This window comes from Trichosurus vulpecula, chromosome 3 (genome assembly GCF_011100635.1).
Source record: "Trichosurus vulpecula isolate mTriVul1 chromosome 3, mTriVul1.pri, whole genome shotgun sequence".
NCBI lineage: Eukaryota > Metazoa > Chordata > Mammalia > Diprotodontia > Phalangeridae > Trichosurus > Trichosurus vulpecula.
The window spans coordinates 349,491,253-349,515,379 of record NC_050575.1 but is presented as its reverse complement, the minus strand read 5'-3'; the positions used below and the strand labels follow the sequence as shown (position 1 = coordinate 349,515,379).

Sequence of the window (24,127 nt, the reverse complement as noted above, 5' to 3'; positions counted from 1 at the left end):
CATTTAGACACCACCCCACCTCAGCTCCTACCCATTTCTCAGCTTTTGTGTTGTCTTCTCCAGTTAGAATGTACGTTCCTTGAAAGCTTGGGAATTCGTATCCTCAGCATTTAGTACAGTGCCAGACGCAAAGTAAATAATTCTTGCCTGCCTGCCTTCAGCCTCTCCCCTTCACATACAAGTGCAACAGAACTCTCCTTGCCTTCTGCGCCAATCACTAAAGAAGTCTTCTAACTGGTCTCCCTGCCTCAGGCTTCTCCCCACTCCAATCCACCTTCCAAACAGCTGCTGAAGTGATTTTTCTGAAGAGCACACCTAGCCATGCAGGTCCTAACTCAATGACCTCCCATGCTTCCCACTACCTCAAGAATTGGAGAAAACCCTCTGTTCTCCCACATTACCTTTATCACCCTTTATGTACCTATTTGTCTTCCCCAATTCAAATGTGTCATTGCTTGTATCCTACACCCTTGGCCAAAGGCCTAGCATACAGGAAAAAAATGCTTTTTGACATCCTGCATCATGAAGATTGGGCTGGGATTAAGTGATCAATATGAGGCAGACCCTAAGCTGGCAATTAACAAAAGGACTGGTACAAATAATGGAAGTTTACTTGTGCGGAAAACCAGTCAAAACAAAGAAACACATTATGAGAGCAACATAGTTCAGGCACAACACAATGACTTTCAGATGAGGGAGAACAGCAAATTAAAGTAAAACAGCCAAAGGGAAAATCCAAAACTAAAGATCCTGATCAATCAATCAATGACCATTTATTGAGTACCTGCTCTGTGAAAGATACCATGCCAGGCACTAGGGATGCAAAGACAATCATTGTCACCAAGGAGATTGTATTTAAGGTTATTGAGATAATCAAGGTTTGGGATTTTAAAAAAAATGATTATATGTTGTTTTCCTAATATTAAATCATCCTTGCATCCAAGATATAAATCCAATCTGGTTATAATGAATGATTTCTTAGATAAATTATTGTAGTCTAAGTGGATTTTATTAAAAATTTTGATTCATTAATGATACAGGTTGATAATTTTCCTTCATCCTTCCCTGGAGGATGCATTAGAACTGCAAATCATAAAAGGAATGTCTTCTACAAGCATGACAGAACTCTCCTGTAAATCCATCAGTGGCATAAGTCCCTTCCTCCCCCTTCTTTGACCTTAGCTGTAGCTGTTTAAGATCTCTATTTAGCATTAAAACAATGATAATAATAACGATAGCTAGGTTCTACTTAGTGTCTACTCATCATTTTGTGAGTTCTTCCCATTGCATTCTGAGTGCTGTCTTTTGCCTCATTTTGTATCTCCAACGCTTAGCACAGTGCCTGGCACTTACCAGATGCTTAATAAATGTTGACTGATTAATTACTATGTGCCAGGTACTGTGCGCTAAATGCTTTACAAATGGGATTCACCTGATCCCCACAACAACCCTGGGATGTTTTACAGTTGAGGAAACTGAGGAAAACCATCACACTTGAGTTGTTTTTAATTCTTCCTGATCTGTTCTGTTTCACTGGTATACTTTTCTATTTTTAAAGAGTACAAAATAATTCTCATGACTACTGCTTTTATCAGAATGAGAAGTGTTAGTTTTCCTTCCTTTCACTTCTTTTTTTCGTTATTTTTGGTCTTCCTAACAAACGGTTATTATTTTCCCTACCGTTGTAAAATATCCCCTTGGTAGTTTGACTGGCATAGCACTAAATGTGTAAATTAACTTAGATAATGCATCATTTTTATTTTATTATGAACTGTGAGCACTGAATATTCCTTCAGTCACTTAACTTGACCTCTGTATCTTTAAGGCAAATGTTGTAATCTATAAAATGTTATCTATACAAGTGCTGAGTGTGTCTTGATAGGCTGAAGCCCAGATATTTTAGGTATTTCTAATTCAAAATAGCACTTCCTTCTGGATTTTTTTATTGCTATATAAAAATGTTGATTTCTGTGAGTTTATTTTATATACTGTTACTTTAATGAAGCTAATCTAAGACATTCTCAGCAAATACATGACTGGCAAATTTTGCCTCATCATTTCCTATCTTTATGCCTTTAATTTATTTCTCTTGTCTTGAAAGCTTCCATTTATCTATTAGGGAATGCTTATACTTTAATAATTGTATCAAATGCCTATATATCTTGGATCTCAGACTTTTACTGAAGGAATTTTATTGTGATTTTTCCAGCTAATTGTTTCCCTAATTTTAATTGTGCTGATTTTGCTTGTGCAGAAAAAAGGCTTTGAATTTTAAGTAAAATAAGTAGGAGGGAACAGCAGCAGATTGCCATAAATGACAACGTTGTCCGAAGTACCTCCAGCTTAGTGCAGAAATAGGGATTACTCCAGACATGTTCTAGTTATGCTTGGCAATGGGATATGAATAAACTGTTCTCAAATGAACTGCAAACTACTAACCATGTGAAAGAGTCTGCTGAATCACAAATAATAAGGGAAATCAAATCAAAATGACTCAGGTTTCACCTTACATATCAAGAAGTGACAAAAATGACAAAAGACATGGATGATCACCATGGTGGTGGTGGTGGGGGGTTGTGGAAAAAATTGACAAATTAATGAACTGTTGGTGGAGCTATGAAGTGATCCAAACAATCTGGAAAGCTATTGGCAGTTATGTGAAGAAAATGACTGAAAAGCATGAACCTTTAGACCTGTAGATCTGACTGCTAGGCACATATCCCAAGGAGGTCATTGGCAAAAAAGAAAGCTCCCATTTACCACCAAAATATTTATAGCAGTATTTTTTGTAATAGCCAAAAGACCCTAGAAACAGTAGACACCCATCAATTGGAGACTGGCTAAGAAAGTTGTGGCAGGTGAATGTAAGAGAATATTTACTGTGTTACAAGAAATCACAGATACGATGAATATAGAAGTGCAGAAAGACTTGAGTGAACTCAAATCAGAACTAGGAAAACAATATACATAACTGAAATGGAAGTAAAAACAAACAAAACAATGCTAAGAAATAATCATGACCAACCTAATTAGTGGAATACCAACAAGCAGTCGAGACTAGTTCTCTTACACAGTTCTTCCAACCAAGATCAAGCCGGGGCATCAGGGCAAGTAGGAATCAGAAAATCCAAAGATAATGTCCAATTCAACATGGAGACATAACCTAGGCCTTGTAGGAACTGGAGAAGTTCTTGACGAGGAAGGCTCATGTAGAGTAGGCTGGGGGCTAGAAGGCTGTGAACCACAGAAAAGAGCAAGTAGGGATGGGGTCTGGAGCTCTATACTGGCAAGAGGCAGGATAAAGAACCAGGCAGCAGCTGTATTTCCCTGGGACTAGAGATTCAGCCAGCTCCAAACCAAAGGGAAACTGCCTTATTTTTGATTTCTACTAGAACTTTCTCCTAGAACTTTCTACTAGAATGCCAGCCAGGGGTAACTGTGTTGCTCAAATCCAAACCAGGGTCAGGAGTATGCAAAGCTCAAAGCAGGTGAATAGATTTTGTTATAGATCAGACCAACTGGGTAGGGGGCACTGACTGTTTTACAGGCACTTGAGTCTGAGCTGACCCCAAGATCATTGAAGAAAATAACGTTAAAAACCCAGACCCGGAAAAAGTAGCAACAGTATCACAGAAAATACAGATCAAAACTGAGTATAAACTTCAGCAGGGCAGCTAGGTTGCTCAGTGGATAGAGTGCCAGGCCTGGAGTCAAGCAGACTCATCTTCCTTAGTTCAAACCCAGCCATAGACACATACAAGCTGTGTGACCCTGACAAGTCACTGAACCCTGTCAGCCTCAGTTTCCACATCTGTAAAATGAGCTGGAAAAGGAAATGGCAAATCACTCCAGTATCTCTGCCAAGAAAACCCCAAATGAGGTCACAAAAAGTCTGATACAAATGAAAAGCCTAACCAACAAAATAAACCCCATCACTAGGCAGAATCAAGGCATGGCACCAAAAAAAAAAAAAAAAAAAAAAAAAAAAAGAGGCAGCCAGGATAAGGAGCTGTTGTGGAGCTAGAGAAATGGCCAAGACACAATCTCAGAAGAATAGGTGCTTAATTAAGCACATACACTGGGGAAAGAAGAGGATAAGGATTAATCATAAGTAATATAAACTCCATCCTTGCAGGTTAGAATGTGAAGAAGGGTTTAAAAGGGAAAAAAAAAGAACCTATGAGTAGGGTCTGGAGAAAGGGAAGAAAAAAGAGGGGCAGGGGAGCACAGGTAGATTTTATCAAATACACATCGTTTGGTACCCGTCCTCCAATCTCAATACCCCACTGCTCTGAAAGGGGGTAGAAGGCAAAGAAACCTAAAAGGAAAAGCTCTAAGAAGATGCAAGAAAATTAGCAATAACTATGAACACTAATGGGATGAACTCATCCATAAAATAGAAGAGGACAGAAATATGGACTGAAAATCAGAATCCATATGGTCTTTTAAAAAAATAAACCTGAACCACAAAGAGTTAAATAAGGGGCTGAAACAAAATCTATTATGCTTTAGCTTAACTTGAAAAAAGAGGGGTAGTAATTATAATATCAGATAAAGAAATAATAAAAACAGATTCGGTTAAAAGAGGTAAACAGCAACATTTTGCTTAAGATCATCAAACGCAATTAATATAAAAATATAATACATATGCACTAAAATGGTATAGCATCTAAGTAATTAAAGGAAAAGTTAAGATACCAGGGAAATCAGGAGCCTGGGAGAAATACACTTAGAAAGTGGGGAGTTATGGAAAAAACAGGTACGAAAATGACAACTGGTTCTTCTCTGAGGAAAGGTCTATCAATTGGGCAACAGACACTGTTATGATATGGACACAGGCAGAGCCAGGCAAATTACAGTAAGCAATTAATGCAGGCTTTTCCCAGACGGTGGCAAAAGTAAAATCTCAGAAGGCACAAGGGAGGAGTACCCGAAAGCAGCAAGGCAGGACAGAGAAAAGGCTCAGAACACATATAAAAGACTCATACTTGGGTGGAGGGGTGAGGTTTGAAGATAAGAGGGAATATAGAACTCAGGCATTTCTATGCAACAAGTCTATTCTCCAATAGCTTTGGGTGAAAGCCCTCCAGGCTCAGAGATGGGGGGAGTAGAACGTTCAGATGCTAGGAGGTTGGCAGTGCAAGCCCACTGAAATCTCTGTAGGGCAAAAAAAAGTATTTCGTAGATAAATGCTAGCAGTTACTCCACAACCCTGTAAGGCCATGAAAGGTTTGTGGCTAAGGAATGTGAAGCAGTGGGAAAGCATGGAGATGTTCTCTAGAATAGCCTCCTGACTTCTTCCTCACGTAAAATATGTCCTTTAAACTTTTATCATTCTGATCATATCACTGCTCTGTTTAAAACCCTCAATAACTTGTTACTCTTCTGTATTCTCATTTTTAGTGCTTTAAAGAAAATAAAAACTATTCATGTGTTTATTTTTAAATGAACATTTTTTACTGAATTTAAACATTTACTAATATCTCCCACACACAAAACACCACGCTACCTGTTAAGGGAAATAACAAAGACAATAATTTTTTTTAAACACAGTACCTGCTATCCTCAAGAAGCTTATGCTTGTCGCCCCATGCCTTTCCCCAATCAGTATTATCCCTTCAGCTGATCCCCTGACACTTCTATACAAACTCTGCCTGCCCTTCCCTCTCCTTTCCCCTGCACTGTGGAGAAACTAAAATAGCTGCTAACAGTTACATAATAGATGTGAACTAAAAGTTAAAACAAACGTAAATTTTTAAAAAGGTGAATCTAAGAAGCAGTGCAGCACTGTAGACAGAAAGTTGGTCCTTGCACAGGCCCCTCCCCTGACACACACCAGCTAGGTAACTCTGGGCAAATCACTGCATCTCTGACTGGGCAACGGACTGTGAACTTCCTATCAGTTAGCTGTCCTTGGGAGTTCCCTCACCATGCTGCTCCCAGTAACAATGACTTCACAGATCTAGGCAAAGAAAAAGTGAAGCGGGTCACAAAGGAAAACCAACTAGACAATTAGAGTCTCACTCCAACTAATGCCTGCTCATACGTCTCTTGACAACACCAACACCTTTCCCATCTCCAGGTATGGCATTTCAGCGTTTGACTCCTTGTTCTACCTCTCAGCCCCATCCAGCTGACAAAACTAGCCATGTCTTCCACCACAACATCTCTCATTTGCAGCCCTCCTCTCTCCTCACCCCACTTCTGCGCAAGCCCTCATCACAACACACCTAAATTGCTGCCACACCATCCCAGCTGGTCTGCTCATCTTGAGTACCTCTCCTACAGCTCTGGAACAGCTTATATGCCGCTCACTGCCACATTAATGTTTCTGAGGGGCAATTCCAGTCGCCTCTAGGATCAAATATAAACTCTTCGTTTTAGCTATTAAAACCTTCCACAACCTGGTCTAAGCCAACTGGCCCATCACATAGGACATTACTTTCCATCTTCTACTCAGTGATTTAGCCAAAGTGCCCATCTCTCTGTCCCTCACACACAACACTCCATCACCCTTCTCCAGGCCACTCCTCTTGTGTAGAATGCCCTCCTTCCACATCTCTGCCTCACAGAGTCCTCTACCTTTAAGACAGAGCACAGGAACTATCTTCTGCAGGAAACCTTTTCTAAATCATCCAACGGCTGGTGCTCTCTCTCCAAACTACCTTGGCTTTACATATGAGGTGTATACGTATGTGTATATGAATTTATTGAGTAAAACATAAAGAGCAGCAACTATTTTACTACAGTACCCTTTCTTAATATAATTACTTTATTCTCTCCCTCCCCCCCTTGCTCTCTCTCACTCAGACTCAAATACACACACACTCACACGCACGCAGGTACACACACATGCACACAAAATGTAAACTTATTGATAGTAGGGACTGTTTTCATACATTGTAATTGTGTCTCCTAGTACCTATCACAGTACCTGGCAAGGGACTTAATAAATACTTGTTGATTGACTCACCAATTAGTATTTTATCATAGGCAGTTAAAAATAAAAAAAAATTAACCCAATAGGGTTCTTTTTATAAGAGAACCAAAATTGCTAAAGAGAAAACAATCATAATTTGGCAACATTCTACCACTGTCCCTTTTTGACTTATCAATTGCACTTAAGTAAAATTTCAATCAAGTCTAGATAAAATATACTAATCCCAAACAGACTAAGTTTGTCACCTACCACTTCCTATAAGCTGCTTACCATAGGAGAAAAAAAGAAGAAATGCTAAATTAAATGCCAAACAGTTGCAGAAAGCACTTGTTTGGCTGATTAAGTTGTAGACAAGCATTACAAATAAATCTGAGTCTGGTCTGCAGCAAATTAAATTCCAGTGCTTTTAAGAACAAAGAATTCCTTGGCAAAGAGGATTAGCAACTTTACACCCAGGAATGCCAGTTTAATTTAATTGTTCCACAATCCAAGATTTAATATGCAAATATCATTTTGATATATAACAGTGAAATTAACAAAGTAAGGAAACAAATTTAATATACAACCAGACTGTCTCCTCTGAACTGTAATTATACACAATAAAGAAACTGGCCGAGTTCTTTTTTTTCCTTCATTATTGGGATTGAATTCTATTAACATGAATCAGAACAAGTCTAATTAAAGGTTAAAATTTTTAAATGTATTCTAATTAAGAGTCTAAATGGCTGCACGATTAGCCTACTATAGTTAAAACCCCACCTCAATGATCTTCTTGGCCTCTTTGTAATTTCCTGTCTGCATGAAGGCGAAGAAGAGATCATAGAGCATTGTCATCTCCCCTTGCTCTTGGCTCACAAAGTCCATTGCTAGAGAGGACAGGAGAAAATAAATTAGTCTACTATAACACGCACATAGAAATATACGATGTGATGAGAAGATTATTGGACAAACTGTTGATTAGGGAAACTTTAATGTATGACAGGGCCCCCTTAAGTAATTTGTCAAGCAGCTTTTTTTTTCTTCTGCAATAGACAAATTAAACATCATGAGCTCTAGAGCCTGCAAACTGATGATTTAAGTTCCTTTTGGCAAGAAAATGGCTTGAGTAACATCTAGGGGAGAGAAAAATGATGTTCCTTATGAAGAAATTTTATGAAGGTGAGCATAAAAACTGTAGCAAGAGTATTTTACAATAGTATTCTTTCTTAATCTAATTTCTTTTAATAAATCCTTTTTTATGTCTTAAAAAACTGTGTGGTGTTTCCCTCTAAAATTTCAGGCATGAAACACAAAAGCAGTCATTTAATAGGTCTTTTGTTATTGTTTGTCCTTTGTTCTCGAAGAAGACCATACAGGGAAATTGAACACTATGTAATCATAACTTCTGAGTTGTGTATGTAAGAAGAGATTAGAAACTGCATCTTCCTCTTTTCTTTAGATAGGAGCTATGGATGTAAGCCACCACTGTCACAACCCCCACTCATTCAGTCAGACTCAGATGAGGCCTCAGATGAGGGCTTTTTCCCCCGTTTTTATTCTATGTTCCAATCAATAAACAAGCATTTATTAAGCACCTACAATTTGCCAGGCTCCATGATAAGGCCTAGAGATACACCTACAATAAAAAATATATGACATGGTTTGCTGTGTGGCTTGGGGGAAAACGAGGGTGTTATAAAAAAAGATGTCAATGGAAACTGAAATAAATATTTCTAAAATGTTTGGCAAAACTTAATTTGTTGCTCACATCTTTCCCTGCTGAAAGATGGGGGTGTAGGGATAGGGACATTAGGTCTGTGATTTAATGCATAGAGGGAATTTCCAAGGAAGGAACCAATAGTTCTGGATCATGTAATGCACTGAGAGATTAAGTGAGTTGCCCAGGGTCATAGAGAAAATAAGCATCAGGGGCAGGGATTTCAGTAGTCTTTCTTGATTCTAAGGTCAGCTTTACCAACAATGCTATACTGAAAGAATTATTCAAAAAGTAAAATAATTTAAGAAAATTAACCTTTTTGAATTAGATCAGTTTCTCCTTTTTCTATCAGTTTACATAAGACATCATGCATCCTGGGCATTACACCATACTTTTTATAGCAGTCGATACTGGCTTCAAGAGCTGCAGGTATGTCATCCCTAAAAAGAAAAATGACCAAATGGAAATTAGGACGAAAACAAACTGAATAATGATATGAATGACATAGAGAACTTACATCTTTAATTTTAAAAAAAAAGTCTACTCCTTTATGATCTAAACACCAGCTGTTCAAAATACTAAATAGTGAGAAAAAAAATAAGTGCTGACATACAGAAATCTAGAGAGGACACAAAAAGTTCCCTTTTCATGTCACCCTTACTTTTTGCTTATGAATTTGCTTTTATGGAAAATTAGTAACTGCTGAAAATATAGAACAGAAAAAGTTATGGTTCATATTGGAGGAGTAAATGATCACACACATATGCAATAGTTTGGACAGGATCATCTCCCATTTTTGTTAAACCACTAATTGCTGAACATACAGAACAGATACAGAAATGTCCTTTGATTTATTCGGTTTTTTTTGCCGTCCTTTGTATGCCCAGGACTTAGCACAGTGTTTAGCAATTATAAGTCCTTGATAAAAATGTGCTGACTGACTAGTTGGTCCAATGAAGGCATGACCAAAGGGTAGAAGTTCCAAAGAGAAAACTTCAGGTTGAACAAAAGGAAAAACTTCTGATATTTAGTAGGTTGCCTTAGGAGGAAAGTCAGCTCCCTTTACCAAAGGTCTGTGAGCCAGAGCCAGACACTCATTTGATGGGTCTACTGTAGAAGAATGTTTGTTAGGCATGGGTGGCACAGATAGGTCCCTAGGTACTTTCCAATTTTGATGTTCTGTGATAATGTTCAAGAGACGCTGTTACTGTTGTTCTGTCGTATCTGACTCTTTGTGAACCCGTATAGGGTTTTCTTGGCAAAGATAATACAGTGCTTTGCCCTTTCTTCCTCAAGCTGATGAAGGCAAACAGAGGGTAAGTGATTTGCCCAGGGTCACAAAGCTAGTGAGTGTCAAAGGCTAGATTTGAACTCAGGTCTTCCTGACCGCTGGTCCAGTGCTCTATTCAGTAAGCCACTTAGCTACCTGTTCAAGTGTTAGGTAGGCAATTTATGGGAAATACTTGTGATTGGAAAAAAAGTTATGGTTCATATTCACAACCTTTTTGGAGAAAAAGTAAATGATCTCACACATATGCAATAGTTTAGACAGAATCATCTCCCATTTTTGTTAAACCACTAATATTCCGTCCGTTACACAAATGATCTGTTGCTCCAGATTGAATGCCTATTTTTATCAAGATTAGGATTTTCAGCTGTACTTTAGAGTAAAATACACTCTCAGAAGAAACCCTAATTTTGTTGCAGTAACACTGACACCCCGTGAAAATGAGCCGATGGCGGAGCACGTTCCCCCTTCTCAGCTCCTCGCTGAGCCCTGTTGACAGCGCATCTTCTGGCACCCCACAGAGGCATGTGGATTTTTGTCATTTGGGGTGAAGACTAAATTACAGGTTAATTTCAAATCTGCAAGTAGATGCTGCAGGCTAGATTACTGTCATACAAGAGAAATGCAACAGTCGCTACCGCAGATGATAGAAAAGATTTTTATGATCATTCCTTTATCTTACTTTGGATCCGTCAGCATCTTTTGTACATCCATTTAATTAACAGCCATCCATATTCCCCCAATAAACAAAATCATGAAATAAATTTGAGTTTTAGTAACAAATACAATCTGGAGGGAATGACTCTCCAGCTTTATTTCCACACCATTAAATTTTTTTCAGGTCAAAACTATCAATAAACGATTAAATAATTGTTGCATCAAAGAGACACACTAATAATCTTTGACCTCTAAATGTATGCTTCTGAAGGTATTTCTATACGTGGAAAACAACAACAGAGAGGTAATAAAATGGAAAAATTTAGATTTTTGTTGCCAATTCCATATGCAGATAAAGGTTTCCCCCTTTTAGTTGCCAATAAAATAAATTAGGGTTATGTAATAAAATCTTTCATTCACACAAAGTATAACAGATAGACTATCTGACTCTGTCAGGTCTTTTCCATCTCTTAGATGTATCATTTTCACTTTTGATTACTTGTCCCTTGAATTAGAAAAACATCTAACACATTCCTTAAAGTACAATATATCACTAAACTTTTGCTTTCATGGCCTGCAATAACCTTACATTAGTAACGAGACAAACATATAAAGAAAACAACATTGTCGAACAATACTCTCGGTGTAGTGTCATGGATCCCCTTTAACAGTTTGGTGAAATATATGGTCTCCTTAGGATAATGCATGTAAATGCTAAAACAGAATACATAATAATACAAAGGAAACTAATCATATTGAAATAAAGATACACATTTAAAACTTTTGGCCTCATCTCTGAAAGTCACTGAACTAACACATGAAGGGGGCAAGCTATAAAGCATGATTATTACTCAGCAGCAAATGAGAACAGCAATAGGAAAGGTAGAGAAAGGAATATATATCTGTACTTACACAATCTAAGACCAATTCACCACATGTCTGACTTCAGGGAAAAAAACACCCTGAGGCTTAACGCATACTTTTAAATCCTATTGGGCATTCATTGATTTTGAACTCTACAACTCAAACAATCCTCCTGGCATAACAACAGGTATATGAGACAAACTAATATTGCAGTCACCAAATTTCCCTTTTATAAGTATTCTACAATTGGCTCTAGACCACAGGGTCTTAGTTTGAAGTCCAAGAGAGATTTCAGGAGGTCTATGAACGTAGATGGGGGGAAAATTGCATCTTTATTTCAATATGATTAGTTTCCTTTGTATTCTTATATGTATTTTATTTTAGCACTTAGATGCATTATTTGGAGGAAACCACATGTTTCACCAGATTGTTATAAAGGATCCGTAATACGAAAAAGGCTGGGTAATCCCTATTCTAAACCTTCGGAAATGTTATTTTTGGAAAAATTTGTTTTCATGTCTGTTAGTACTTCAGTATTATTCCCACAGGGAAATTTCATAATTTCTTTTTTAACATGCAAGTAAAAGACCACTTAATCTACAAAAGGACCAGAGAAGTACAGCCTAGACATGTAGACTGCAGGGATCACAAAGAACAACATAGATACAGACCTGGAAGAATGTTAAGGAGCACCTATACCAACTCCTTCATGGGAAAGAAAAGGAAAGGAAGGGAGGAGGAAAGGAGCAAAGGTGAGGGCACTTGCTCACGGACATGCAGTATTACGTCGCAGAGCTAGAATTCTTCCGAGGCCATTGTTCTACAAATGAAGCCCCTATTTCTTCTAAACTAAATAAAAGTATGGTACCTTGTGTGGTGTTTTATGTTATAAACTTTTGTACTACATCAGCCCTAGGATGGGATTATGCCTTAAAATGACTGTGAAATTTCATTTTCAGCTATGAAGACTATGAAAGGACAACACTGTAATCAAGTTTAAAATTGTCTAAACCCCAAACTATCTACTATGTCAAAAATTAATATATGACTACTATATATTAATTTAAGCACAAAGGAGTACCACAGGATTTGGGGGCTAAGTAGTGGAAGAAATAAAAAATATTCGAAAATTTGGTCATTAGATTCCATCATAACATTACTCAAGTCTCAAATTCACAGACCATTTGAATAAGTAGGCTTTAAAACAAAATAGTAAAAGAGAATTTCGTTTGCTAACCAATACTATCAACAACTGAAAAGGTTTGCCTTTTTTCGAATTACATTTTATTCTATATCTAGATCTGCCAGCTCTTTCAAAACATACTGCATGTTGCCAGTATATTTTATTATTATCTATCTACCTGAAATAGATATTTACAAATAAATTTGATGTATGCCATAATAACCCAAATGATGACGAAAGTATGAAAGCTATGCTTGACCCATAAAAGGCCCCAAATTCCTAAAGTTATTCTATTTATATTTCTTTATAAGATAGGCTTGATTAAGTCAAACAGAGGCTTAACAAGGACTTGAGCTACTGTACATGTGAGGACCAATGGCAAATTATCATAAACTGCTAAATCTTATGTCATTTCTTTCTATTTTCCATAGAACCTTTGAACCTAAATGCTTTATTTGCAATAAATAACTTTGCAACCCAGAGAATATGCTTGATAAAAATAAGACTCTAAATATTGATTTTAATTGGAATGAAGTGCTTCAACGTTATGCATAAAGCTTTAGTGAAGTGGCAATTTACCTAAGGGGTTTACTGATTGAAAAGCTCTCAAATCTGAAACCACTAGAGAGAGAGAGAGAGAGAGAAAGAGAGAAGTAAAAGGGGACTCTTGGGGGATGAGGGAGTGGGTGGGGAGGAGAGAAGTCAAAAAAAAAAAACCACCCACAATAAATAACACTTAAAAACAAATCCCACTATATAAATCATAAACAGATGTTAGTGTGGAAGGAAATCAATTCAGGAAGAGGCAATCAGCTTTACAAAAAATTATTCGGTTAAGAAAACCAGCTCTTGAAAGAGCTAAATGTTTTTTCCCCCTCCTGTTCATCAGCTATAACGAGGAATCTTCAAGGAGACTGGTGTTGCAATTACAACTAATCCTCCCCAAAAAATTAACTGTGTTGAAGGCTTTGTAATTTCCCTAGGTACAATTTAGCTGTCACTTACTTTAAAATTTACTCAAACATGCGTTCCGAACAGCACTAACTTCACATGTCAAGTGCTTTCCAGCCAATTGAGTCTAAACTGGAAGTCGGTGTTAAACAACTGAATGATTAGACAAGATAGCTCATTTCCCTGCTCTTTTGTTCAGAATAAAATGCCACATTTACATTATCAGGCTCAACAGGATTTTCTGACAGAGGCAGAAAAAACCCTAGTGAACACTGTCCGTACTAAGCACATGAAGCCTGTCATTTACCAATCATCCTTCAAAAAGCAATAGCCATGAATGTAACTTAATTACGACCCAATGATCCTTGACGAAAAATCATCTTATCACTGTCCTGTCCCCCTAGGGCAAATGAACCACTTTGTCCTTTGGCACTGATGATGCTAAATTCCTAATTGCAATAATGGAGTAAAAGAGCCAAACCTCCTTAATTTCCTTACAGCACTTATAGAATTTTAAACTAGAAAGCAAGCATTCTATAAAGAAAATATTCAGTTAAAACAAAAAAGGAGAGAAATAAAGTAACTTTTTTTTCAAATAACATTAACTACACATTCAAAAGATTTTTAAAGGTGATCCGTAAACTTATTTTGTTATACCTTTGTCTTTTTGAAAAGCCTTTTGAACCACTGACGCTTAACTAACCAAGAGCTCTGAACATTCAAATAATCAATTCATGGCATACTTACGTAGCCGGTGGATGAGACATAAGTGAAGTACTTATATGAATATACAGATTGTAACCCAAATTATTCCAGAAGAATCCTTAATGAATGGCACAAATTAAGGCACCTTTGATCACTTGGATCTAATATAATTCAGTTAAATAGTTTCAGCTCTTTAAAAATGCAAAGAGACCAAAATAGAACAACCAACCATGAAATAGGTAAATCAAAAATAATACACAAGTTGTACCCAACAACCATGGTTTTCATATTATCACTTCCTTTGTTGTGGCAATAAAAGTCAACGAAGACTTTTAAGATATTTTAAGACAACTCATCTACCAAAATATAATGGATAAAAAGTCTTTTCCTTGAATCATTTACTAATTTAAATGAAGGAAATAAACCAGAAAATGAAGTGGCTTTAAAAAAAAAATCTAGGTTAAATAACCTGTTAGACAAAGGTTACATAGCTGTTAAATGTTTACAAATCTGCTTTCTAAAATATAATCTATTAGCAAATGAAAGCAAAGACCAGAATTGTTTTGTTCTCTGAGCTGTTTTCCCCTTCAAGGAAAAGATTATCAAAAGAGACTACAGAAGCAGCTTATTTTTACAAACCTCCTTATAGTTTCGCAAATCTGCTGATGTTTGAGATTCCCCTTGGACTGCTGACTAGCATGGGGGGGGGGTGGAAGCTTTATATCCATATCCACAAGAATTTTATACGATTCAGGTAACACAACCACAGTATAAACCTCTCACCTTGTGATTCAATATTGTCAGTGACTTTTTTAAAAAGCTAAGACCTGAAAAATCTTCAAGCTTATATCCTTCTGAAGAACTCGATATCTCAGACTATTCAGAATTAAACTCTGTAAGTCACATTCTCTTAGATTATTTTGCAATGGCAGTGCAAAAAGGTATTCTGATTTGAATGAAAAAGGTGGAGAGCTGTAATATGTTACGAGTTTTTTCTGATAATTTTTCTGATAGGGCTGATTTCCTAGATGAATTTACACCCCTGCTGGGGAATGTAATCAAACAAAATATATGTGTACTTTTTGCTTTCAAATAGGATGAAATGATTAATGTAAATCATTGAATGTAAAGTCTTATTACATGATTTTGACACCAGAAAACAGCTAAAAGATGTAAATCCAACCTTTTCTAACATATTACCATTAAGTGTCTCATTATTATTTTATGCCATTAAATAAAAATGTCTTCATTCCTAAAAGATACATACATATGGGTCAACAAGTGGCCTGCATTTTGTTGTATATTTAAATGTAAGACATTTTAATGGAAATGCTATTTTCTTTGAAAATTTCTCTTAAGAACTCATGGCAGAACTCATACTGCAAAAACTCGTATGGGAGAAAGAGGGGATGAATACTTGCTGTTGGCCTGGGGGCGCTGAAGAAGACAAAGGCATTTAATAGTACCTGTTTAGGCTCCCACATGACTTAAGGGAGCAAAGATCTAATAAGAAAAGTCAAATTTTAATAGCATTCAACAAAGAGGCATCCACATACAGAAACCAATCAGGAGGTTGGGATGCAACAGCAAACACTATCAACTATCTTTATTTGAGTTTGAAATTCAGTGTTCCCCAGTCCTTTCCTCTCTGAATTTCCACTCAGGCTTGCCAAGTCCTGTTCAGTTCACGAGCCCCATCTGCAGATCTCTTCAGGAAGGAGCCTGAGATCTCGCTTCAAATCAAAGCACTTCTATTTATAAGATATCTCTAACTAATCTGGCCTCGCTCCTTTCATTGGTCCTTATTTTATTTCTGCCTAGTAGTGAAGAAATGTTTAATACTTCTGGGCATTGGGCCCATTTTAATTAAATTCTTTCTAAAGCCTAAGCAGAACCCAGTTGCTGTTTGCAGAGATGGGTGCTTTATAACAAAAAAAATCTAGTAGGAAACATATTAATTATAGGATTTTCATTTTCAGTAAAGGCTGTGACTAAAAAAGCTCAATATCCCAATAGCTAGTTGTGTCAGTAATTCTTAAAAAGGATATAAGCCTGGGAGACTGTGACGCTGATGATTTTGGCCAAGAGTCCAACACACCCACAATTCAATTTGAAAATTTTCTTCTAGTCAATGCAAACCAAGTCAAGGTTACTTTACAAACCTTAATACTCAACACATATGCCCCTGGTAAATATGCTTTCATTTCAATATTCATTCCAAATGGAGGCAGTCTGTCAGTTTATTTGCTTTACATAACTTAATCACTGAATAAAGAAAGAAACAAATGTTGTTGTAGTTGGCTATTTTGGAACTGCTGTCCAAATCTGCCCATCTGGCTAAAGAAAGGAATCCCAAAATTCTGACATTCAACTTAAAACATGAAAATGTACACCTGTACTAATATCAGTGAAATCAATTTACTGTAAACAGATTACAAAACCCTAAATTAAGTTATAGAATATGGAAGTAAATTCAGCTTCTAAAAATAAAAATGTAGACCACCAAAGGAAATGGATATGTGCAAGTAATACTTTCCTAAAGAAATATCTTCCATTACAAGGCTCACATCAAACTCTTCTGCAATGAACCATATACAAAACATTAATTTGCTCTGCAAGTCTACAGAAGTCATTAACTTGTAGCAAAGGAAAATCTTCAAACTCAATAATTTCTGGATTATATCAAGAAAATTAATTTTCTTCCCAAAGCAAGTATCAGGGCTCAAAGCTAACTCCTAAATACTTATATAGAACAGCAGTATTGGAATACACGATTACAATAAAATACCACGTGGAGGAAAAAAAGATGCTTCTACCTCATTACCCAAAGAGTACAATTATGATGCTATAATGAAAAGCCCAGAGGACATTATTTCTTACAATAATCGCAACACTTAGAGAACCCGAAACTGGAAGTAAGGTTAGGAACAATTTAATCTTCATCAGATCTAACTCTACATAGCTTTAAAAAAAAAAAAAAAGCTGACATTTGTGCTGTGCTTGATGGTGCCATGATATGTTTCACGTGCACTGTCTATCTTGTGTAAGCTGCAGAACTTCTTTGTGAGGTAGGTACCTTGGATCATATCATTGCCATTTTACAGACAGAGGGAGACAGAAAGGGGGAGGGAAAGCAGCAGATGAAGACCTCTGGGAATGCTGAGACCAAGAAAGGTTAAGTAACTTGCCCATGGCAAGAGGATTATTGTCAGAGGCAGGATTTGAACCCAGGGCTTCCTGGCTCCAATTCCACCACGTAATTTTTGGATATACTTGAAGAAAACTGGCATAAGTAATTTACTTTAGGAGTCCTATATGGGAAATAGAATTGAAAGGTAGTTTTATTCAAGTTATTATTCCACAGAAAATACAATACAAAATGATTTTATATCAACATGATTTATATAAACAACCCTACCCACCCTGCGAATAATCAACTGTATCCTTGAAAACCCATATCCAAATTTCAATTAACTTACTTTTCAAGGTGAAGAGTAACCAAAGGGGAACATAGATTGACGCTTGGTTTTGCTAACCCCAGGGTCATGATGGCTTCAAGTAACTGCTTAACTGTTTCAACTTCTCCTAGGAGGGCTGCCTCATTTAGGATGTGGAAAAAGACTGTTCTGTCTTTGAGAAGAACATCCTTCTCTTTTATCTCCTTTAGAATGTTAATAGCATCTACAATGAAGTAACACAAAAGACCCTTAGGTAATTTCATGTAGGGAAAACAAACTGCTATTAAAACAGCATTTCAAACCCAGCAGGAATGCAAATTCTGGTGTATAATGCCGATTTCAAGTTAATTACTACTTGCATTTCTAAACGAGACTACAATTATAAATCCACAATAGCATGGTTTTATCATTTCGCTGCAACTTTGACTACAAATTATAGATAGAAACCGTGTGCCCACTCTGCACCACATAACCTTGTACAGTGTGCCCTATAGCTGCAAGATCCTACTAAATGGATGCTTTTATCGTTCAATGCTAACATCTGCTAAATCACACCATTGTTTCTTCAGCAGATGGCTTGTCAGGAGGCCAGATAATAAAGATGTGTTTACACTGTATATACAGCCAGACTAATGGTCTGATACCGATAGGGCCTGTTTGCTGTGTCGATACTAATTAGCCAAGCAGAGCCAATGAAAGCTTTCCAAAAGACTGAATGTTAAAACATTAGGTTCATTAAGCTTCATTAGGAAAGCAGAAACAAACATTTTTGTATATGGAATAAGTACATTTTTATAACATTTTTCTCAATTATTATACAAGCAAAATGTTTTGACCACTTTATATGCAAGTATTAAAAGTAGATTAATTTTTAAAAACAGTTTTCAATGTTGTGAATGCTCCCATGGGAAAAAAGGCAATCTTCCTATCTTTCCCATGATTTCACACTGACTTTTGTGGAAATAGAGTAAAGAATAGATCACAGTAGCAATTTACACATATAAATCAAGGAAACTACAAAATCAAGACTTTAATAATACCAAGTATGATTAAATTATTTTTACTTCAGTGACAAGAAAAATGGGCCACAAAAAATGAGGGGCTATATTTTCAATTAAAAAAACCCCAAACTTAGTTCAAGTAAAGATATTTCAGTTAAAGCGAGGGGGTGCAGATGGGGGAACTCTCAAAGTGAAGATAAAAACCACTTCTTATTCAGTTTCCTTTAAGGTTATGTTTCTAGGTTTTATGTTCCACCTTCAAACCTTCTTAAGCAAAAACAAAGCCATTAGTGTAGGCACATATACCATTTGTGCCCTAAGTCATGAGCTTCCAATTCGATCCAAGCTGCAATGCTAATAAGAGCTAGCTGCAGAAATGCAAAAGGCACTGAGCTGTGCAAATGTAAATGACAAGCTTGCCAATCCATTAAAACTAATGGCCTGCACTGTCCAAGCATCTCTGGTTGAATTCACATGCAAATTTGTATGCAAAATGTTCAAGCACTTTGCAGGACATGATACACCATTAATATCAATTCACATTTTATTCCAGTGGCAAGATACTTTCATCGTCCATTTCTATTTCATAAGTCAAAGGCAGTAGGCATACCTTGGAATCGGCCATGCTTCACCAAGACTTTCACAAGGCCTACATACTTGCCCGGGTCGAGAGTAACTGATGAATCCATTCGTTCTCTAAAAATGAAAGGGTGGTAATATTTTTATAGTCAAGAATTCCTTGTTTTTCTAAAGCTGTAAAAGACATTCAAGCCAAACATAAATAAAAACACAGATAATTCTGCCTATTTGCAAGGTGCTAAGATGTTAACAAAGTTAGACTTTATTCTGACTTTAAACTAACAAAGATCAATGACCCAAAGAGATGCTGATAGTTATTTTGATAAACGCTTATATTACATAAAGTCTAGCTTTTAAGTATGTGGGTATCAGGTGGAAGACTATAGGTGTGAGACATTTCACATGTGGGCAGGCAAACACGCTCATCAGTGGGTTTGACTTAATTTTTTTCTTTGATAAGGGCTCACTTGGAGGGAAATGACTATGTAAAACAAAAATCATAAAATGTTTTTAAACAAAAAAATCAAAATTAATAATGAATAAACACTGTCTATTAATGACTACAATGTCTTTTTTAATGATCTGCCTAAGCGAATGATCAAAAGTATCGCATATGCACACAGAAGCAACAGCAGCATCAACGTTTACATATTCCAGCATGAAGACATACTTTCACAAGTAATGAATGAATTTTTGGTGGGACGAAGACGTAAGGCAAGGTGATCAAAAAGCTGACTGACACCACTGGATGTTGTTAATTCTCTTCTACAGTTTCCCATCTGACACCATAATGAGATTTCCCCTGGAAGCTGGAAATGGGAGTGTCTGTCAACAAGCCTTATGATAGAGTACTCAACACTGGCTGCCATCTTGCTGTTGTACCAGCAGTGAAGACTTAAAACGGGAAAATGGACAAATAAAAGCCTTTTTAAAGATGTGGTCTGAAATGCTGGAGTTTTGATGACATTAAACACTGCAGAAGAAGAGAATCTAAGGCCACGGGACAAGGTTATCAGTCAGCCTGCGTAACTTCAGCCAGGGCTGTGTATCAGCATAAATCTCAGTGACATGTTTCAGTGCCAGTGTACTTACACTTGCTGTTTCAGGTTCATTGCATCTTCTGCATTATCATGTCGACAGCACAGACTTATTAAAGCTGCATAACCACCGACAGCCATGTCAGATTCATATTTTGTTTTTATTTCAAGAGCTTTCTGCATATTCTAAAAAGAACAAAAGAAAAAGTGAATACAAAGTTAACAGTGTGCTTGCTTTTGAGCCTGCTGAGTTTAGAAATTGGTTTTATTTAACAAACTATACTTAAACTTTAATCAACTTTACCTTTCTATGTAACATGCTATTTCACCATGAGCACACAGATGAGGATTATGCGTTTGTAACCAAAAAATGATTAATAATTGTATACACTACCATGTCCTAAAATAGCAAATGTTGTCTCATCTTTATCTTTCATACAGCAAAAACAAAATAAAAAAACATTAAAATTAAATAAAAAGAAATTAATCAGTTGTAGCCCAGTAACTGCATGTATTTTCAAAAACTAAAATAATCTAATTTAAAACCACCTCGTATAATATTTTTGTACTTCATATCAAGGCAAGAAACCAGATTATCATGTGAAACAGAGTTATGATTCTTTTTTTAGAACCACGGTTCTATGACCAAATCATACTGAACTAGAAATTCAACAAAAGTCTAGTGATATCCCACAAATTGCAGTCACCCACTAAAATGAATAAGAAGTACAGCTGGACGCCCGCCGAATGACGGCAAGAGCCCCTTTATCTCAGAAAGAGCTTTCCTCCAGCAGGAAAATGGAATTTCAATCCCTGCATTAACAACCTAGTAATATTTGACTTGCAAATGACTACTGCATGTATCAGTTGCTTGACAATCTAGATATAAGAGACCGGAGCCATGGCTTAAAAGGACATTTGGCATGTATGATAAACCTATCACAGCTGTTACTATCATTCACTTTGCAGATTATCGTAAACAAACTTCAGCAACCCCAAAACATGCCATTCAAGGTGTAGCAGAAATTAGTTAATCTTTCATTTAATTATTTTTGTACTTATATTTGTTTTATAACCAACATGCAAAGAAATCATAAACAATATTAACCATATCATGTTTAATATTGCTTAGAAATAAATTATATTCTTAGAGAAAACAAATCTTTGAGTTTTTTAAAACAGACTGCACTGTTCAAGTTACCTCTTCTGAGCACAGTGTTAGTATAAGTTGCTTTAGGACATCCCCTATAGGTCGGTTTTCAGTTTTCAAATTTTCAAGTTTCTGTTCCAAGTCAGATGAGTTTTCTATTAAAATCTATGTAAACGAGAAATTTACGAAAAATTATACTTTGGAAGGAAATGTCAATCATTCTTTAAAAAAGAACATGTGTGTCTGTGTGTGTGTGTGTGTGTGTCTGTGTGTGTGTGTGTCTGTGCCCATGCACGCGCACACAGATGTACATATTTCCCTCCATTTAAAAATTTTCCCAACAGTGCCTTAGGAAGACTACATGACCGAAAATTTGAGACACAGTCTAACAAGTAAAAAATGTAAGAATTAAAATGATACTTTTGCAAGGAGAAAATGTTTGTTTTACAAATTTTTTTTTTGTGAAAAAGAAAGATTTTTTCTACCTGTTGGAAAATGGAGACAAGAGAATCTTGCTATCTTGTCATACATTCTTCCAAGTGATTTAATCTCTCTTTTCCCCTCTTCCCCGCTATTATTCCAAAATAATACTTGGGTGGGAGGGAAGGTGGGGCATAGAGAGGAAGAGAAGAAATTTGCTGCTAGAATACGTGGGCAATATAAATGTTTTCTGGAGCTGTACATTAAATGCGGTTATCATTACATGAAAAATATGTAAGACTTACTTTTGAAGAGCCTGAAGTCTGTCTGTCCACCAACATGGCCACATCCTAAAATCCAGATTTATTACCATGGAATTAGAAACTATATAAAGTAGGTTTGCGTTGTAATTATTTAAAATAAGATTTGAGAGTCAAATTGTCCATTTCTTTTGAACAATCCTAAAGGTGGAGCTCAAAATAATCCCTAAAACATAGGGAATATTTGGATGTTTGCAGATTTTAAAAGGTTTATTTTGTATGAAGGTACACTGAAAATAAATTTAAATATTTTTATAGTAACAGAAATTTATTTAAAATAGTTACTATGTCACACACACACACACCTTAATTAATTCAGGAACATGATGGCTGTTCAGTCGATTACGAATCCCTTTGTAGATGCTTTCAGGAATTGCTATATTCTGTACCAAGAGGTGGAGAAAAAATTATGAGTTTTGAAACACAACTAAACTGAAATTTGTCTAACAGAAATTATCTCAGACATAATTTAAGTCTCTAACTCTTCCATGTCATTGAGAAGTGGTCTGGTTGTACTTAAAAGCAGCAATTTCAAATCTAATAGATACATGTCAGGCAGGACAGGCATTATGTTGCAAAAAATGAAATGGTACCATCTTCTTCAGCTGATGGAAGTATTGTCTCAAACGCTCCTCCTTGGCCTGTACCTCTGAGTCACTCATGCTGTCAATCAAGTTATAAAGAAAATAGCCAACAGCTTCTGTGGAAAAAAACAAGAGAAAGCATTCCACTAAAATTACTGAGACTGTCATGTTATCAAGATTAATTTATAAGAAATCATTTTGGTGTGAGATGTCACCCTGATGAGAGGCTCTGAAATGGCAACAATGATCACTGAGGCATAGAGATTATGTGGTTTGGGAGCACATATCTAACTGGTGAGTGAAAGGAATATTAATTATTTTCAGACCCAGTGACAGCTTTTCAGTACTGAATCTTACTTCAATCTATTTTTTCCACCACTGTGTGACAGAAGTGGTACTGCCCAAGGCCTCCCACCCTTCCTTGTCCACTATTGCAAATAGTGGCCACAAATACTGTGCAGCATATATAAATTTTTGAAGATGAATATATCATAAGAACTGTTAAATGTTATGTAAGGAATAAAGCAATTTTGACGAAAAAATCCATAATCCTATGGAAAGCTGGCTTGTCAATGAAAAAAATGATTAAAAAAAGGTGTTTTCTAAGAATAGTAATTTTCCTATGCCTTCGAGCAGAAAACATATAGGACCAGTTTTTAATGTTTTAGGAAGACCTGAACCTTTAGACCTGCTTCCGGAAACACATACATCAACCATGTAAACTTGCGCTAAAAATGTTTCTACACTACATTATATAAAACAAAAGCATTCAATACAAAATAATGGACTTTTTTCAATAAATTATTCTAAAAGGGAGGACACAAATAAAATATTTAACAGCAAAATGTTAACATTTAAGCCTGTCAGGAGACACAAAATTGGTTAATGCCTGAGCCAGGACTTTATCACAATTTTAAAAAAAATTTATTGTGCTCATAAAATGTTGCGATTATCATAGTGATTTATATACAACATTTTTTTTTAAATTTCACTTTTAAAAAAGAAGCACTCAGCGTTTACTGTTGTAATCCCTGCAGTCCATCATTACACAGAAGAACGGATTTGTGGATAAGTTACAATCATAGAAATTGAAACACTACCAGTTGGTCCTGGAGGTGCCTGGCAGTAACGTCCATCCGTGTACAACTGTTCTGTTATCTGTTCAGAGAGAATAATCATGAATTGCAGCCAAGAGAAGCAAACAAGGGCAAATACAATCTGAAATTGAATTCTCGAAATAAAGCATCTCTCCAGTAAGGTATACTGCATCACAGTAATTTAAGATGAAAAAAAT

At 36.3% G+C, this 24,127-nt stretch overlaps 1 protein-coding gene across 1 annotated transcript in view; it reads right to left on the bottom strand.

The window, feature by feature from the left end:
• Positions 1-24,127, bottom strand: part of LRPPRC (leucine rich pentatricopeptide repeat containing) — a 118,319-nt gene that overhangs the window by 38,534 nt on the left and 55,658 nt on the right. The window contains exons 16-25 of the mRNA XM_036749480.1: positions 23,934-23,991; positions 22,843-22,949; positions 22,555-22,632; positions 22,235-22,279; positions 21,561-21,674; positions 20,415-20,545; positions 19,354-19,439; positions 17,764-17,965; positions 8,952-9,076; positions 7,700-7,806 (exon numbers count right to left, since the gene is read on the bottom strand). Coding sequence (XP_036605375.1) covers positions 7,700-7,806; positions 8,952-9,076; positions 17,764-17,965; positions 19,354-19,439; positions 20,415-20,545; positions 21,561-21,674; positions 22,235-22,279; positions 22,555-22,632; positions 22,843-22,949; positions 23,934-23,991 — 1,053 coding nt within the window. The remainder of the gene's footprint in view (positions 1-7,699; positions 7,807-8,951; positions 9,077-17,763; positions 17,966-19,353; positions 19,440-20,414; positions 20,546-21,560; positions 21,675-22,234; positions 22,280-22,554; positions 22,633-22,842; positions 22,950-23,933; positions 23,992-24,127) is intronic.